Source organism: Lagenorhynchus albirostris, chromosome 8 (assembly GCF_949774975.1).
Source record: "Lagenorhynchus albirostris chromosome 8, mLagAlb1.1, whole genome shotgun sequence".
Taxonomy (NCBI): domain Eukaryota; kingdom Metazoa; phylum Chordata; class Mammalia; order Artiodactyla; family Delphinidae; genus Lagenorhynchus; species Lagenorhynchus albirostris.
The window spans coordinates 21,060,546-21,079,023 of record NC_083102.1 but is presented as its reverse complement, the minus strand read 5'-3'; the positions used below and the strand labels follow the sequence as shown (position 1 = coordinate 21,079,023).

The 18,478-nt window shown below is 34.3% G+C and overlaps 1 protein-coding gene across 9 annotated transcripts in view; it reads left to right on the top strand.

Moving 5' to 3' along the window:
- MKLN1 (muskelin 1) overlaps nt 1-18,478 on the top strand; it is a 360,180-nt gene that overhangs the window by 228,996 nt on the left and 112,706 nt on the right. For all 9 annotated transcript variants that reach the window (XM_060156656.1, XM_060156654.1, XM_060156651.1 and 6 more), the window contains 2 exons: nt 11,868-12,010; nt 13,292-13,380. In XM_060156656.1, coding sequence (XP_060012639.1) covers nt 11,976-12,010; nt 13,292-13,380 — 124 coding nt within the window. In that variant the 5' untranslated portion in view covers nt 11,868-11,975. The remainder of the gene's footprint in view (nt 1-11,867; nt 12,011-13,291; nt 13,381-18,478) is intronic.

Below are 18,478 nucleotides of genomic sequence, written 5' to 3'. Positions count from 1 at the left end.
ATTTGCAATATTTCAGTTTGGGGTGATTATGAATAAAGCTTATATAAACATTCTTTTATAAGATTTAAAAATAATACATATTTTCGCTTATTTGGGGGTAAATATCTAGAGATAGAATTGCTGCATCATAAGGTAGAGATGGAGTTGACCCTTTAACAATGTGAAGAGGTGGCAACCCCCATGCAGTTGAAAATCTGCATGTAACTTTTGACTCCCCCAAATATTACCGATAGCCTACTGTTGATCCGAAGCTTATTGATAAGATATATTGTCGGTTAACACGTATTTTGTACGTTATATGTATTATATACTATATCTTACAATAAAGTAAGCTAGAGAAAAGAAAATGTTATTAAGAAAATCATAAGGAAGAGAAAGTACATTTACTGTACTGTACTATGTTTATCAATATCGTAAGTGTATGTTGTCTGTGTACAAGATGAATTGTGTGTCGGTACCTACATCAATATCGTCTCACATGATACAAAACATTGTAGATGTTACATGTATTACTAACACTAGACACTAAAAATGAAAAGGTAAAATGTGGAAAAGAAATTCATATTTATTTACAGGTATAGCTATTCATGCATTGATAATGAAGAAGCAGCAGTATGGTTGATTTCTGGTAGCCTAGTGTAATTGATACAGTTGCTTCACAGTACCCTACCCTATACACTAATGAATGAGTTGTTATAAAATTTTTATGGTATACAGTATTATAGTCATATTCATAATACAGTTTTGGAAACATTGTTAACATTTTCTCAAAAACTACTTACCTGTGATGATAGACTGACACTTAGTTTTTCCAATTACTAGAGAGAGGGGAGCATACTGTATGATAATGTAATCATTTGAAAACAAAGTTATCAAACAGTAAGAAAACTAACATTGTTAATTTTGTATAAAATGTCAGTCACCTTATGCCTATGTAAGGATAGGCTGTCCACTTCAATACAAGTCTTGTACATGGTGTTCTACACAATGAATACGTAGGCAATGATGATGACACAGAAACGTTTCATATAGTTCTTGCTGTACACTTACTAAATTTTCACATGAAGACGCACACATATATACAGCAGAGAGGTTTATTAATTGTACAGCATGATGATTATTTACTATTAAGTGGAAGTGGGTCATCATAAAGGTCTTCATCCTTGTTATCTTCATGTTGAGTAGGTTGAGGAGGAGGAGGAAGATGAGGGGTTGGTCTTGCTGTCTCAGGAGTGGCCTCGGTGGAAGAGGTAGAGGAGTTCCAAGAGGAGGCAGGAGAGGCAGGCACACTTGGTGTAACCTTACATAAATACACTGTAATTTCTGACTTTTTTGCTTTTCCATTTCTCTAAAAATGTTTCTATACAGTACCAATCCTTCTTCCACTGTTTGCTTTAGTTTTAGTGCCCATGTCATAGAAGGTCCATGTTGTAAAAGAAGTCAAAAGCAGTATTGAATAATTGGAATCCTTCTTTCTGCCAGATTGTCTAATGTCAGTTTGTTTTCCGGCACTGCTTCTTCTGTGTCTTCTTCCTCATCGTCTGGCACTGGTTTGGAAGCACTCATCTCCATCAAGTTATCTTCTGTTAATTCCTCTGGTGTGGTGTCTGTTAGTTCTTGAATTTCTCCAAGATCCATGTTTTGAAACCCTTCACCCCCTACCTTTTTTGCCATATCAACTATCTCTTTCAGGATTTCCTTGATTGACTGTCATAAATACTGTGAAATCATACACAAATCTAGACACAGTTTTCCTCAGCAGGAATTTGTTGTTTTGGGCTAAATGACTTTCACAGCTTTTTCTACAATAACCATGGCATATTCAGTGGTGAAATCCTTCCAGACTTCCATGATGTTCTACCAGAGTTTTCTTCCATAGCGTTGGCAGTCCTTCCCATGGAGTACCGTGTGTAATGAACCTTAAAGGTCCTTATGACTCCCTAATCTAGAGGTTGAGTTAGAGACATTGTATTTGGGGGCAAGTAGACCACTTTGATGCCTTTGACATTGCACTCATGGGGTTCTGAGTAGCCAGAGGTATTGTCCAATATCAAAAGAACTTTAAAAGGTAGTCCCTTACTGGCAAAGCGCTTCCTGTCTTCAAGGACAAAGCATCAGTGGAACCAATCCAGAAAAAGGGTTTTCGCCCAGGCCTTCTTGTTTTACAACCTTATAGAAAAGGGCAGTCCCGATCATAAACCCGACTGCATTTACACAAAATAGTAGAGTCAGCCTATCCCTTCCTGCCTTAAATCCTGGTGCTCACTTCCTTTCTTAAATATCCTTTGTGGAATTTTTTCCCCAGGATATGGCACATTAAAAACTTGTTCAGGCAGCTATTTTTTCTCCTCAATGATTTTGTTAATGGCATTTGGAAACTCATATGCTGCCTCTAGGTTGGCTGGTGCACAGATTCCCCTGATACCTTGACTTTTTTTTAAATTAATTAATTAATTTTTGGCTGTGTTGGGTCTTCATTGCTGTGCATGGGCTTTCTCTAGTTGTGGCGAGCTGTGTTGTGGTGCACGGGCTTCTCATTGTCGTGGTTTCTCGTTGCGGAGCACTGGCTCTAGGCGCACAGGCTTCAGTAGTTGTGGCACGTGGGCTCAGTAGTTGTGGCTTGCGGGCTAGAGCTCAGGCTCAGTAGTTGTGGCTCATGGGCTTAGTTGCTCCGCGGCATGTGGGATCTTCCTGGGCCAGGGCTCAAACCCTTGTCCCTTGCATTGGCAGGCAGATTCTTAACCACTGTGCCACCAGGGAGGCCCTACCTTGACATTTTTTAAGCCAAACCTTTTTCTATTGTAAAATTATCAAACCATCCTTTGCTAGCATTAAATTCTCCAGCTTTAGATCTTTCACATTCCTTTTGCTTTAAGTTGTCATGTAATGACTTTGCTTTTTCTCGAATCATTAGAGTCTGTAGGTAATGCCTTTCTTATAGCAATCGTGCACCCACATAAAAGCTACATTTTCAAAATAAGATTAAAAGGTATTTCACGAAAACTGCAAGGTTTTTGTGCCTTCTGGCATAGCTGTAGCAATGGCTTCATGGATTTCTTTTTCTTTTATTACAATGGGCCTTACTTGAGATTCATTTATCTTGAAATGGTGGGTATCTGCAGCTGCGGACACCAATCTGTGGTAGATATTAAGTAATTCAACTTTTTCTTATAATGTCATGACTTTTCTTTGCTTCTTGGGAGCACTTCCAGCATTACGAGTGGCGCTTTGTATGGGTTTCATGGTTTTATTCGTGGTTCACAGTATTGCACTAAACAGTGAAAAATACGTGAGAACTGCGAGAGATCACTTCTTATTGTGATATGCAATTTACTGGAGAGACAGCTGCTCACATGGAGATGATAAGCATCACATGGCATTTTAGGCAGATGCTCTCAACACTTGAGCTCACCACAATAGCAACAGAAGGTGGCTATGAAATTATTACAGTAGTATAGTATATATTGCAGTTAATTTTATGCAGTTATGATTTAATATTGCAACTTTGTTTACATTTCACCTCACTGCAGATGGCACCATATACAGTTTGTAAGGGTTTGTGTGTGTAAGTTTTAATAAATTTTAACTTTTTATAATAGATTTGTATATATTTTATGGTAGTAAATGATAAAATAGACTAGTATCTACATATATTTTATGCATTCATTGCATACCTTTTTCTTAATTTTTTTGTTATTTCTAGGCTTTTTCCAAATTGTCTGTTTTTCAGTTTTTTTCAAATTTCTAGGTCTTTTCAGATTGTTGCAAATATCCAAAAAATTTTCCAAGGTATTTACTGCAAAAATGTTGCATGTAAGTGTACCTGTGCAGTTGAAACCCATGTTGTTCAGCGTCAGCTGTACATTACTTTGTATGAAATTATCAGACTGCTAGTTGCTTCATAGCCTCACCAACATTTGGCATTGACACACATTTTAATTTTAGTGTTTATTGGTGGTGTAAAATGGTTTTAATTTATAATTCCCTGATGACTCTTTATATTAAGCACTTCTTTCCATTTGCTTATGGCTGTTCATTTATCTTTCTTGTGAATTCTTTTACTCCTTTAAAAAAGTGGGGTTGTTTTGTTTTTTTATTACTGAGTTGTAGAAGTTGTTTATATATAATCTGGGTATAAGTTCCTTGTAAGTTATGTATTGTGAATATTTTCTCCCAGTCTGTGACTTGCTTATTCATTTCTTTAACACTAACTTTTATTATTTTTAAACAGCTATTAAAGTATAATGGACATACAATAAACTTTATATTTTTACTGTACAGTGTGATACGTTTGAACATATGTGTACGCTCTTGAAAATACCACCACTCCTGAAATACTAAACATGAGTATTACCACCAAAGTTTTCCATGTCTTCTTTTAATCCCTTCCACTCACCTCCATCCCCCATCTCCAGGTACCACGCTTCTTTCACTGTAGATTCATTTGCATTTTCTAGGGTTTTATATAAGTGGAGAAATATGGTATGCATTTTTTGTCTGACTTATTTCACTCAAAGTGATTATTTTGAGATTCATCCATGTTGTAGTTTGCATCAATAATTCATTCATTTTTGTTGCCCAATTGAATTCTCTCATATGGACATATCACAGTTTGTTTATGTACTTATCTGTTGATGGACACTGGATTGTTTTCCAGCTTTTGGCAATTACAAATAAAGATGCATTGAAAATTAATGAACAAGTCTTTGTGGTTTTTAATTTGCATTTTAAAAATGATTATTGATGTTGACCATCTTTTCATATGCTTGTTTGCCTCTCTAAATGTTCTTTGGTGACATGTCTATTCAAAAGGTTTGTCCATTTTAGCATTTGTTTGTTTACTTTCTTATTATTGAATTTTGAGAGCCTTTGTATGTTTTGTGTATAAGTCCTTTATCAGATACATGGTTTGCAAATATTTCCTCCCCTTCTATGGCTCCCCAGCCTCAACTTTTCTTATGTCCCAGTACTAGGGAGAATTTTCATTAAGTATGATGCTGGCTGTGGATATTTTATAGATGTCCTATGTCAGTTTGAGAAAATTTTCTTCTATTTGTAGTTTTCTGAGAATTTCTAATCCTGAATGGGTATTGAATTTTATTGTTTCCCATATCTTAAAACACTTTTATGTTTCTCTACTTCTCCTAGAATAGAGTCCAAATTTCTTAATATGGTCACATATTACAGCTCCTTCCAGTAAGAGGTGCAGTCTGTTCCCCTACCTTATAAATCTTGGCTGGCCTTGTCACTTGCTTTAACCAACAGAAAATTCTATGGAATTGTTATTGCAACTTCTAAGCAAGGCCTCAAAAGGCCTTGTAGCTTCTGTTCTCTGTATCTTGAACTCTGAGACCACTTGCTCTGAAGAAAGCCCATCTAGCCTCCTTGAGGATAAAAGCCTATATGGAGGGACCCAGTCATCCCAGCTAAGTCCAGCTTCCCCACTCTCTACCCCAACTAAGTCCAGTCCCACCAGCTGATATAGCTACATGAATAAGTCCAGGAGATATCATGGAAGAACTATCCATTGAACCCACAGAATCATGAGAAATCATAAGTCACTATTGTTTTAAGACACTGGGTGATTTATTACACAGTCTGAGAATTTACATAGATATACAGTCTGGACTTTTCTAGTGTTATTTCCTGTTCTAATGCTGCCTGTTTCTTTGTCAGTCCTTCACATCAGAGTAAATGATATTTCAACTAACCCTGTTTTTCTAGTCAGAAACTAAATCATCATCTTGATACCTCCTTCTCCCCTCCCTATATCCAGCTATCACTTAACCCCATTCATTCTATCTCCAAAATATATGTCAAAACTGTCTAATCCTCTCTATCTCTGCACCACCTTAGTTCAAGTCTCCTTCATGTCATCTCTTGTCAGAATTATTGTAACTATCCTAACTCATCTGCCAGTCCCCTCCAATCCATTCTGTACAAGGCAGACTCTGTGTGTGTGTGCGTGTGTGTGTGTGTGTGTGTGTGATGTTAATCAGATCTTGGCTTTCCATTGTGCTTAATGGATTCCATTGCATTTATAATTTATAATGCATGATATGGTAACTGCTTACCTCTTCAATCTCAACATTACCATTCTCCACCTTGCTTATTGGGCTCCAACCATGCTGGCCTTTTAACAGCTTCTATAACTCATTTTTCATAAGCCTTTTTGCCTGGCTAGCTCCGTGTAGTAGGTTATTAGTGCCCCTCCCTCCCAAAAAAGATATGTGCAACCTCAGAATGTAACCTTATTTGAAATAAAGGTTTTAGCAGATGTGATTAAGATAAAGATCTTAGAGTGAGATCATCCTGGATTAGGGTGAGCCCTAAATCCAATTACAAGTGTTTTTATTAGACACAGAAAAGGAGAAAATACAGAGGGACACAAGGAAGAAGGTCATGTGAAGATGGAGGCAGAGATTGGAGTTATGCTGCCACAAGCAAGGAACACCAGGAGCCACTGGATAACGGGTAGTGACAAAGAAGGATCCTCTCTTAGAGCCTTTGGAGGGAACATGGTCCTCCTAACATCTTGATTTCAGACTTCTGGCCTCCAGAACTGTGAGAGAATAAATTTCCATTGTTTTAAACCACCAAGTTTGTGGTAATATGTTATGGCAGCCTTAGGAAACTAATGCACTGTGTCTCATCCTTTAAGACTCACCTCCTGGGATATACTTTTGCTGATAGATCCATCTAATCTAATGGATGCTGATAGATCATCATTTCTCCTTTATATCATCTTTATTTCTTATAAATTGTTAACATCCATATGATTAAAAATGATTTTTAAATTGTTTTTCATGGTGAAAAAAATCTCTTTGGGCTGAAATTGTGAACAGTTTTGAACATTAAATTTTTTTCATTGTTTCCTTAATTCTATGGCTAAATTAAGGACCATGTGATAGATAGTTCTTTGATCCTCTATGAGCCTACCCTCTGCTTTGATAAAGAGATTGTGAGTCATTGTTTTATTTTAAAATTAATTTATTAATATTCACATATACAGAATTTAAAGGTTGATAATAAAGGATCTAAAATAATTTTTCTAAAATGTTCATTCTTAATGACTTTTTTTTTTTTTTTACAGTTTCTATTACTAAATCTACAGCAGTTATTTCTCCAAATTAAAAGTCATGGAAACCTCTTTAACTATGGGATAACACTGTTTAATAGTAACAGTACTCAGCATTGATGCCCAAGAGTTTGAAAAATAGTTGTAAAATTTATCAATAATGTGATTAAACATTAAAAATTTTACCTAAAATGTATTTGTCAGATCATTGTGCTTTACTTCAGTTAGAGAATTTACATTTTACTTATGTAATTTTTAATGACAAAATCCTATTTGGTTATAAATAAAATTTTATATAGACAAATGCTTTCGGTTGTATTCAGAGGTGATGTGGGATGATGGATGGTGTACAACAGATTGTATAAAGATCCATTTTTACTAGTTACAACATTGTATCTAACTAACCAGTTATCAGAGAAAACTGACTTGTAAACTGAGACTTTAAAGAATGACCAAAGAGAGAAAGGAGGAGGAAGGGATGGGAGGAAGTGGGAGTTCATGAGAAAGACAATGAGATGTAAATAGTCCCTTGCCTAGCTGTGTAGTCTGTTCTCTAATATACAGCTGTATTCTTAAGAAACTCAGTTACCAAAAATCATATTACCACACCTATTAATTTGATATGGATAAAAAGGATTAATAACTTAAGAATAGCAGTCTCAATTTTCCTATGGCAATTTCTATAGTAAAGAAATCTTAATAGCTGCTTAGAATGTAAACCTCATATAAACCTAAACAGTTGTTATTGTGTAGTCATTAAATAAAGTTTTGACTGTGGGGTTAGTGAATCAGTAGGAATGCTTTTAGCACCAAATAATAGAAGGTCCTATAACAGTGGGCTAAACAAATAGAGTTTCTTTCCCGCCATCACCCCATCTCTTTCCCTGCCACACACATGGAAACTAGAGTTAGGCAGTTACTGTTGAAAGTTGAGTGGCTCAGGGATGGCTATCTGTGAGATTCTCTTAATCTTTTTCTTCATTGTTGCACAGTGGATGTTACAGCTGTAACTGTTCAGATAGTAAAGAGGTAGCATTTGTTTCAAAAAGCAAAACTTATCCCACAACGAACTTCTGCTTATCTCATTGACCAGAATTTTACCATGTATCTATTTTTGGCCAGAAGGTGGCTAGGAAGAACTGGATTGAGAATGGAGGTTGGGTCAGCCAACCAACAGTATCAGACAAAATCAGATTGATTAAAAAAATTTTTTTTAATTGAACTATAGTTGATTTACAGTGTTGTGTTAGTTTCAGATGTGGAGCACAGTGATTCAGTTATATATATATATATATATATATATATATATTCTTTTTCAGATTCTTTTCCCTTAATAGATTATTACAAAATATTGAGTGTAGTTCCCTGTGCTATACAGTAGGTCCTTGTTGTTTATGTATTTTATATATAGTAGTGTGTATATGTTAATCCCAAACTCCTAATTTATCCCTCCCCATCCTTTCCCCTTTGGTAACCATAAGTTTGTTTTCTATGTCTGTGGGTCTATTTCTGTTTTGTAAATAAGTTCATTTGTATCTTTTTTTTTTAAGATTCCACATATAAGGGATAACATATGTTATTTGTCTTTGTCTGGCTTACTTCACTTTATGATAATCTCTAGGTCTGTCCATGTTGCTGCAAATGGCATTATTTCGTTCTTTATTATGGATGTGTAATATTTCATTACATATATATATACACACACACACGCATGCGCGCGCGCACACACACACACACCCCATCTTCTTTATCCATTCATCTGTCGATGGACATTGAGGTTGCTTCCATGTCTTGTCTATTGTAAATAGTGCTGCTGTGAACACTGAGGTGCATGTATCTTTTCAAATTATAGTTTTCTCCGAACGTATGCCCAGGAGTGGGATTTCTAGATCATATGGTAACTCTATTTTTATTTTTTGTAGTGAACCACATACTGTTCTCTGTAGTGGCTGTACCAATTTACATTCCCACCAACATTCCTTTTTCTCCATACCCTCTCTAGCATTTATTATTTGTAGACTTTTTGATGTTGGCCATTCTGACTAGTGTGAGATGATACCTCATTGCAGTTTTGATTTGCATTTCTCTAGTAATTAGAGATGTTGAGCATTTTTTCATGTGCCTGTTGGCCATCTGTATGTCTTCTTTGGAGAAATGTCTATTTAGATCTTCTGTGCAGTTTTTGGTTGGGTTGTTTGGTTTTTTATGTTGAGCTGTATGAGCTGTTTGGAAATTAACCCCTTGTTGGTCTCATTGTTTGTAAATACTTTTTCCCTTTCTGTAGATTGTCTTTTTGTTTTGTTTATGGTTTCCTTTGCTGTGCAAAGCTTTTACGTTTCATTAGGTCCCATTTGTTTATTTTTGTTTATATTTCCATTACTGTAGGAGATTGATCCAAAAAAGATACTGCTGTGATTTATGTCAAAGAGTGTGCTGCCTATGTTTTCTTTCAGGAGTTTTACAGTATCCGGTCTTAAATTTAGGTTCTTTTACATATAGCCGTCCAGTTTTCCCAGCACCACTTATTGAAGAGACTGTCTTTTTTCTCCATTGTATATTCTTGCCTCCTTTGCAGATTGACTGATTTTTAATCTAAGCTCTGCCATTTTTTAACTGTATAACTGTAGTAAGTTATTTAGCCTTTCTAAGCCAGAATTTTTAAAATGAGGAAGAAGAGGATGATTATTGTTATTAAAATACTACTCCTGTTCCTCCTAGTCCTATTAAAACGAGATAATACACATAAAAATCTGCGTAATTTGTCAGACAAGGGAGTTAGTACTCACAAGATATTAATTATATCATCTTTTATGTTACCACCAGCTTCATTCTTTTATTTTATTGAGGTAAAATTCACATAGCATAAAACTAACCATTTTAAAGTGTACAATTAAGTGTCATTTAGTACATTCACAATGTTGTACAGCCATCACTTCTATCTAGTTATTTCATTACCCCATAAGAAAACCTGGTACCAATTAAGCAGTTTCTCCTTTCACCCTTAACCTAGCTCCTGGCAACCAGTAATCTGCTTTCTGCCTCTATGAATTTACCTGCTTTCTGCGTCTATGAATTTACTTGAATATTTTATGTACATAGAGTCATAACAATATATGGACTTTTGCATTTGACCTCTTTCACTTAACATGTTTTTGAGGTTTATCTGTGTTGTAGCATGTATCAGTACTGCATTCCTTTTCATGGCTAAATAATATTTCATTGTGCAGACATACTCTCTTTTTGTTTGTCCTTTCATCAGTTGATGGACATTTGGGTTGTATATATCTTTTGGCCATTGTGAATAGTTCTGCTCAAAACATTCATGTACAGGTGTTTGTTTGAATACCTTTTTCATTTATTTTTATTATATAACTAACTAGGAGTAGAACTTTTGGGTCATGTAGTAATTCTATGTTTAACTTTTTGAGGAACCACCAAACTGTGTTCCACATTGTCTGCACCATGTATAAGAGTTCTGGTTTCCTCACATCCTTGCCAACACTTGTTATTTTGTTTTTTTTTGGTTATAGCCATCCTAGTATGTGTGAAGTTATATTTCATTGTGGTTTTGATTTGCATTTTCCTGATGACTAATGATGTTGAACACCTTTTCATGTGCCTGATGGCCATTTGTTTATCTTCTTTGGAGAAAGGGCTATTGAGGTCCTTTGCCCATTTTTAAATTAGGTTGTCTGTCTTTTTCTTGTTGTACAAATTCCTTATATATTCTAGGTACTAAACCCTCATCAGATACATTTCTGCAAGTATTTTCTCCCACTCTATAGGTTGTCTTTTCACTTTCTTGATAGTGTGTCCTTTGATGCACAAAACTTTAATTTTGATGAAGTCCAGTTTATTTTATATTTTGTTGCTTGTACTTTGGAGTCATATCTGAGAATCCATTGCCAAATCCAGAGTCATGAAGATATACCCCTATTTTCATCTTAAGAGTTTTATAGTTTTACCTCTTACTTTTATGTCTTAGGTTTGATTGTATTGGTTCGATTTTGGATCACTTTTGATACATTTTGAGTTAATTTTTGTGTATGGTACAAAGTGGGACCACCAACTTCATTCTGTTCTCCTTTATCATGAGTATTACCCATTATTATGAAGCATGAAGCCACTCCAACATGTAACATGAGTTGTTTCCTAAATAGCTTTTTCCCAATGTATTTGACAAGTAGTAGTTTCCTTCTTAATTTTTATTATTGAAGACAGCCTGCATAATGTAAAATGTGTTCCCTAATGAACTGACGCCATTTTATCCTGTGTATAATAGCAAAACTTGAGCTATATTAGATATATCTATGGTAGGTCTGAGTTTTTTAATTTATAAAATTGGCAGGGGTGAATAGTAAATCTGTTTTTTTCTAGGTTTAAAATTTTACCACTGATTTTGAACATTGAATTTATTATTGAAGTGTAGTCAGTGAGAATATGTAATTGTTACTTTTGCATTCTAATTTTGTTTTATTTCATTATTCATAGTCTCTTATATCTTACTGAATGTCATTCCTTGATTAGAAGTTATCTCACTAGTCCTTTTTTCCCTCCTTCATCTATATTGTTGAGAATGATGTAGTTTCCTGGGAGAAAGTGGTGATGTTATGGTAGCTTGACTGTTGCATACTATCCTTTAGCATAAAAAATAAAAATAAAAAAATCTGCCAGTGTAGGATGAACATTATACGTTCTTGAGTTAACTGGCCAAAATTTTAACTATTCATGTTGTCTACCGATTTGTTTTAAATGGAGGAGGATATAATTTGGTTGTTCCTTTTTGTAGTACTTGATTCTGAAGCTTGAAAGGCCTGCTATAGTCCAGAATATCACGTTTGGAAAATATGAGAAAACTCATGTCTGCAATTTGAAGAAATTTAAAGTCTTTGGTGGAATGAATGAAGAAAACATGACAGAGCTATTGTCCAGGTGGGTTATGATTATGGGGAGGAAAGAGTTTCTAAACAATCTGCAGTCTTAGTTTAGTCTCTTTGTAGCTAAATCTGCATGGTTTGTTTTTTCTTGCAAAGGAGAAAAGAGTATTTCTACTATTTTATTTCTAGTGCCTTATTTTAATATTGTGCTTTAGTTAGCTTTTTCCCACCAGATACTAATTAATATTGTTACCAAAGCAGAAAGAATAAAATTTGGGGGTATTTTTCTACTTCTTATTTTTCAATCTTATTTTTGAATTGTTAATGACTTCACATATACTTCTCAGCTATAATAAAAATCTTTGCTGTAATCCTTGATGTAAAAATATAGAATCTGTCCAGAACATTAAGATTGAGTGCCCTAATCTGGAAGTAATATTCTGGGAGTTTAGTATAAATTGGAAACTAAACAGAGTAAAAGTATGTGACTGCACCTACTGCAGTGCCTACCTCTTGGAAGGAGCTCAGTAAATTTGAGTTTTGACAACATAGATCACCAGGAATGAATGTTAATTTGCCCTTTAGATGATGAAAAATGGGATAGAAGATGGAGTGGACAAATAAAGCCATGCAGTTTTAGAATATATTTGTGACATGGTGTGTCCCTTTAGCACAATATATAAGTATGTATTACGCCTAGACTACATTTGATTTAAGTCATGAAAGTATATCAGAATATAAGGCAACCTGACTTAGTGACTTGCCCATAAATACTTGAGTCAGCCCAAGTTGTTTAAGTAGAGAAGTGATACGGGTTTATTTTTATGTAGGATAAAGCGGATGCTGTTAAACCAACAGAGTAAGGTTGTCTTTGAAAATTTATTCAGCTATAAAAGGAACATTGGCATCTTAGTCAGAATTTAATAACTTAATTCTTTGACAGATTCTAATATTTGGCTCTGTTTAAGTTGTAAGATATGAGTATGAATTGTTTTTAAATTTTCTTCTTACTGCTTGAATATTTTATATTGTATTTAGTTATACATTAGGGACACTAGGTATTGTCACACATTTTCATGTATTGTAGTCACATTCTTTAATTAACACAACATTTTTTCATTAGCCCTCATTTAATTAAGAGAATACAGTATAGTGCAGTTGATGTGAATGTACAAGTTTTGTCCTATATTCTCATGTTCAACTACTTCGTTACATTGTCCCTGTCATATATTCTGAGCATTCGTTGACCTTAAAATCAGAGTATGATATTAATCTCTGTTTTAATGCATTTACTAAATTATGAAATCAGATTTGATAACGTTATTTTTTTTCACAGTGGCTTAAAGAATGATTATAACAAAGAAACATTTACCTTGAAGCATAAAATTGATGAACAGATGTTTCCTTGTCGATTCATTAAAATAGGTAAGGTTTTCAGCATTCTGGAGTAGAAATAAATTCTTTATACCATCAGTCATCAAACTAAACTACAGCCTGTGGGCCAAATCCTGCACGTTCCCTGTTTTTATTTTAAAATAAAATTTTATGGCAACACTGCCATGCCACTTGTTCACATAGTGTCTTTGTCTGCTTTTGCACTATATGGCAAAGTTGAGTAGTTGCAAGAGACCACCTAGCCCACAAAGCCCAAAATGTTTACTATTTGGCTGACCCCCTACTTTATAAATCTGTAATTAAGTGACAGTTATTTCAAATGGAAACTTTTCTACTTTCTCATTTGAAAGTTTCTTAGAACCTTTTCTAAATACTTTCTCATTTTATGAGATATATGGATTTGATTGCCTTGATTGTTTTATGGAAGGTTTATCAGTTCTGAAGTTATATCGTTCTAAAACCAAATATTGCCGTATTCCTCAAGGCCATATATTATGGTTATTTTCTGTTCTTTTATATTTCATTTTTTGTGTGTGTGATAATGTTGGTCAAACTCATAAAACTAATTTCATAACCCATTAATAAGTTTCAAAGTAATGTTTGAAAAATGCTACCTAAGCATTTATTGTGTTTATTTAGCAAGTGTTTTTGGTTAAGAAAGTATGTGTAATGCCTCCTCAAAACTAGTGTTTTTAGGATTATTTTGTTTATCTATAAGATGGATTAGTTAGAAGGTAGGAAAGTTGAGGACTTGACTCTTTTAGTTTTCATCTATATTTCATACCTTTGAAAATATTATGTTAAAATTGAGATTAAGGTGAGTCATATCCCTTTAAGAATGATAATAAAGGCCAGAATCCCATGTTTTGATTCGGGAGAAAATTCCTCTTTTGGAAGGACCAGCTCCATAGTCATTGTTTCCCAGTCTATCAAGAGTTGGCCTGTTCATTTCATTGAGTCAAATAGTTCCATTAGACGAAAAGAATATCTGAGATCTATAAAGACTACTTATAGAGGGGAAACTATTTTTAGAATCATTGGGCTGTTTGGTGTGTTACTTTCTTTTATAAATATAGTTTTTGTTGTTATAATTAATTGTAAATAAAAAACCTGTATCCTGTTTACCTATGAGAATTTAGGAACAAGCAGATTTTTAAAATAAATTCTTGATTGTTTCTTCTTTCATGCTAATGAGTAATTCTTTCCTCAGTATGCAGACCACCCATTTCTTATAGATTCTTGCATAGCTTGAACAATTCTATGATCTTACATTCCAAATGTAGAAGCAGTGAAAATATCTTACATTTTCATGTAGTAAATTTAGATTTTATAATTTTGAAGTACTTATTCAACCTCTAATTGCTTAGTCATGCAAAATGAAATGTTCTCTTTTTGGCTTTTTTTTTTCATTAGAACTGTGAATAAAAGTCTGTTTAAAGATTTTGAATAGTTTCTTCCCTTAAAAAATTTATAGGACAACAGAGGTCTCTTATGGATCAGTTAGACATTCAGATGCCTGAAAACAAGAAGTTGGACCTCTTTCCAGCCCTTTCTATCAGCCTTCTAGTTGTAGGGCATGATGATGTTTTTTACTTGACCCTGGTGGGTTAGTTTTATGGTATTCAGGCAAAATGTTAACTAGAGCTTTCCAAATAATTGAAGACACTTATTAACTCATTTGATATTTAAGGTATTAATATTTATATAACTTCATATTTCTCACTTTCCTGTTAAAAAATATTAATAGTGGTCTGCATTGTTTTTGCTTTTCAACCTTGTCCCCACATTCTCTTGATAAGTTTTGTTTTTTTAAAATAATATAAGGAAAATGTGAAACTTACCGCCTGTGTTAGGCTTTTTATAGTTTGATGTTTTTAAACTAGTTTTTTTAGTTTGATGTTTTCTTTAAAAATAATTTCGATAAAACACTTAAGTGATGTGTAGCTTTCTTTTGGTGGTGATTCACACAGATACTTGTTTACCTGGCTGGGATAAATTGTTGGAATTCTTCTTAAAAGAAAAAATGTTTTTGAATACTTCACATTTATGTTGTATAATGATATGTTTGAAAGATCTTGCTTTATTTAAAAAAAAAGTTTATTCTTAAACAACACAATTTCTAAATATAGTCAGCCTTCAGTTATTCATAGTAATGGAGGGGAACAGAAGCAAGGCTTAACTCAATGGCGGATAATCTCCAAATCATGCACTGACATCTAAATATTATAATTTGCATGTAGAAAGAGTATAGCTTATTCATTAAATTTGGCTTAGACCCAATTTAAGTAAGTTTGTTTACAAATTAACAAGGAAAGTAAGCCTTCATTTTTACTGCATGGCAGGGGTTAGGTTTTTAAGATCTGTTGTGGATAATCCACAGTGCCAGCATAGCTGAACTGACCTTTAAGTAAATTTTACTTTCCTTTCTTAAGTTACCTTTTGTATAAAATGAGTATGATAATACTTTCTCTGTCTAATGATAGGATAGGTCGCTATATTGGACATTTTCTTGAGTTCTTTTGTAGTTTTTGGATGAGTGGTAGTCTTATAAATTTTAATTTAAGATCATATTTATGAAGGAAATATTTTCATTTTGAATGTCTCTTTTTTATATATTTATATTCATAGAGCTCTTGATTACATGTCTTTTTACATGTAGTATTTTAAGTACTATAGAAAAAGTACATACACAAATATAATTTGAACCATCATGTCATTTCAGCAATCATTATTTAGAACTTCTTACATGTTTTTATTGTTTTGCGTTTGTAAGTGCTTTCACATGTGGTATCTCATTTGAGCACTATACTGGAAGATAAAAATCTTTCCTTTTTTGGTTAAGGAAAATGAGAGTAGAAGTCAAATGATGTGTCCCAGGGTACATAGCTAGTAAGTGATGGATCAAAGACATAGCATTTGGTATATGCTTTTGGATATGTGTTTGTACTGCTTTAAAGTAGTATAATAGATATTGTTTATGAAGCATCTGCCTAACACTCTGTGAAATAGGTATTATTACACTCACTTTACAGATGAGGAAACTGAAGTTTAGAGGTAAATTAAATGATTAGGCCAAGACCTTACAGGTAGTAGAACGTAGAGATGGTATACAAACTTAAGTCTGTCTTTTTACGAATGTTGAGTTCTTTTACTGTGTGATATATGTAAGTTTTGTTTCCTCAGGTAGATTGTAAAATCCTAGGGGTTAGCAGCTGTCTTCAGACTCCTCAGATTTCAGAAGCAACAAGCAAACTGCTTGCCTCACTAGAGACATCGTATATATACTTTTTGAGTTTATTGTACAGAAATTTATAGGGATTAATCAATGGCTGTGTGAACTTAATGGAGGAAAAGTTACATCTTTATGGTATCTAACCTCTAACAAATGTACTGAGCATTTCCTTCAATTATGAATATAGGCAATAACTTATAGTATTAGCAATACCTGTGACTTGTCACAGATAGAAGTTATAAATATTTCCCATCACATTACACCATGGCAAATATCATCATAACTTTGAAATTATGATAATTATTAGACCTGCCACTAGATCTTCTTATCTAATGTGTTAATAAAAAAGCATATATATTTCTATATCATAATTTTCTATCTTCATTATTTTTATGACTATATTTCAATACAGTTTGCTTACTCTATAATCTTATGTATTTTTCATTTTACATTTAAATCTGAGAGGGATTGGGTCACAGCGTTCACTGACTAGCCAAAGGGAGTTCACCACACAAAAAAGCCAAAGAGCCCATGCTGGAGTGAAATCTTTGATAGGGCTTAGTGTGGAAGTTGAGAGTTGGCCTTAGGAAGAAACTTGGTTTTGAGTAAGGTTTGTAAGTAAAAAGAAAATTTAGTAAAGAAGGAGAGTTGTTGATTGGGAGGCCAGATTCAAGAGAGCAAGTTAAAGGTTTGGAAGGGAAAGCCTCAGTTGGAGATTAGATCAGATGACTGAAAACATAAAGTTGAATGGGATGAGAGTATTGGTTATAGATGACTAGAAAGGTTTATATCTTGATTCATAGCCAAGATAACAGTTATATCAGGAAATAAGAAGGTGATTTGAAGGCAGAAGGAGGTACTGATTCTTGGAAGGATTCTGGAGGAGTCCTGGTTTTTGGTAGAGGGATGACTTGGATTTCTATGAATTTTTTGGATTTTTGCAGCCTGGATGGGTGTGGGAGCTTCAGAGAAGCTTTGGCTGGATGAGTACCCTGTCTTCTGGGGGCGGGGGTAGGGGTGGGGCGGCAGGAAGGTGCCCTGATGGTGGCCTTCATGAGAGCATGTGGAAAGGTAACATTTTAAAATTGTAGCTAGTGGGAACATGCTATAAATATAAAGCACAGGAAGCTCAGCTCAGTGCTCTGTGATGACCTAGATGGGTGGGATGGGGGACAGGGAGGGAGGTGCAAGAGGGAGGGGATATAGGTATACATACAGTGTATTCATTGTACAGCAGAAACTAACACAACATTGTAAAGCAGTTATACTCCAATAAAAAAATAAATTTAAAAAGGAAGAAAATTAATATAGTAATAAGAGCTAATAATAATAGCTAACATTTATTGAGCACCATGTGCCAGCTACTGTGCTAAGTGCTTTGTGTACTTATTAATCTGTAAGTAGAATAGATGCACTCTTTCAGAGTGGTTAATCTTAAATTTTTAAGATCTTCCAGAAGCTGATCTTAAAAGTACTAGCATCTTCTAAGAGCTGTTTAGCTGTCTAGACAGTAGCTTCCCAAGTGATAATACCAAAGCATATTGAATGTACCACATATATGTTTAATTGTGTTGAGATGTTGACCCCCACCAATCATACAGTCACCAAATCCTGCAGCCTAGTATGCTTGTGTACTAAATACCTTATCATTTTCTATGCATGCCATTTTATGGAAAACATATGAGAGGCACTGATCCTGATCATGTCCTTGTCTGATTATCCCATTGGAAAAACTGGTGGTTGAATTCTTAGGATACAAACTCTTAGCCTTGGGATGTGTATTAGGAGTTGCTAATCTTTTTTTTTGATGTGAGAGCAAAGGCATCTTTCATTACGGAGCGAAGAAGGTGTGCTTGGAGCTCCAATTCACATTTAGGTTTCTGATATATAATATGG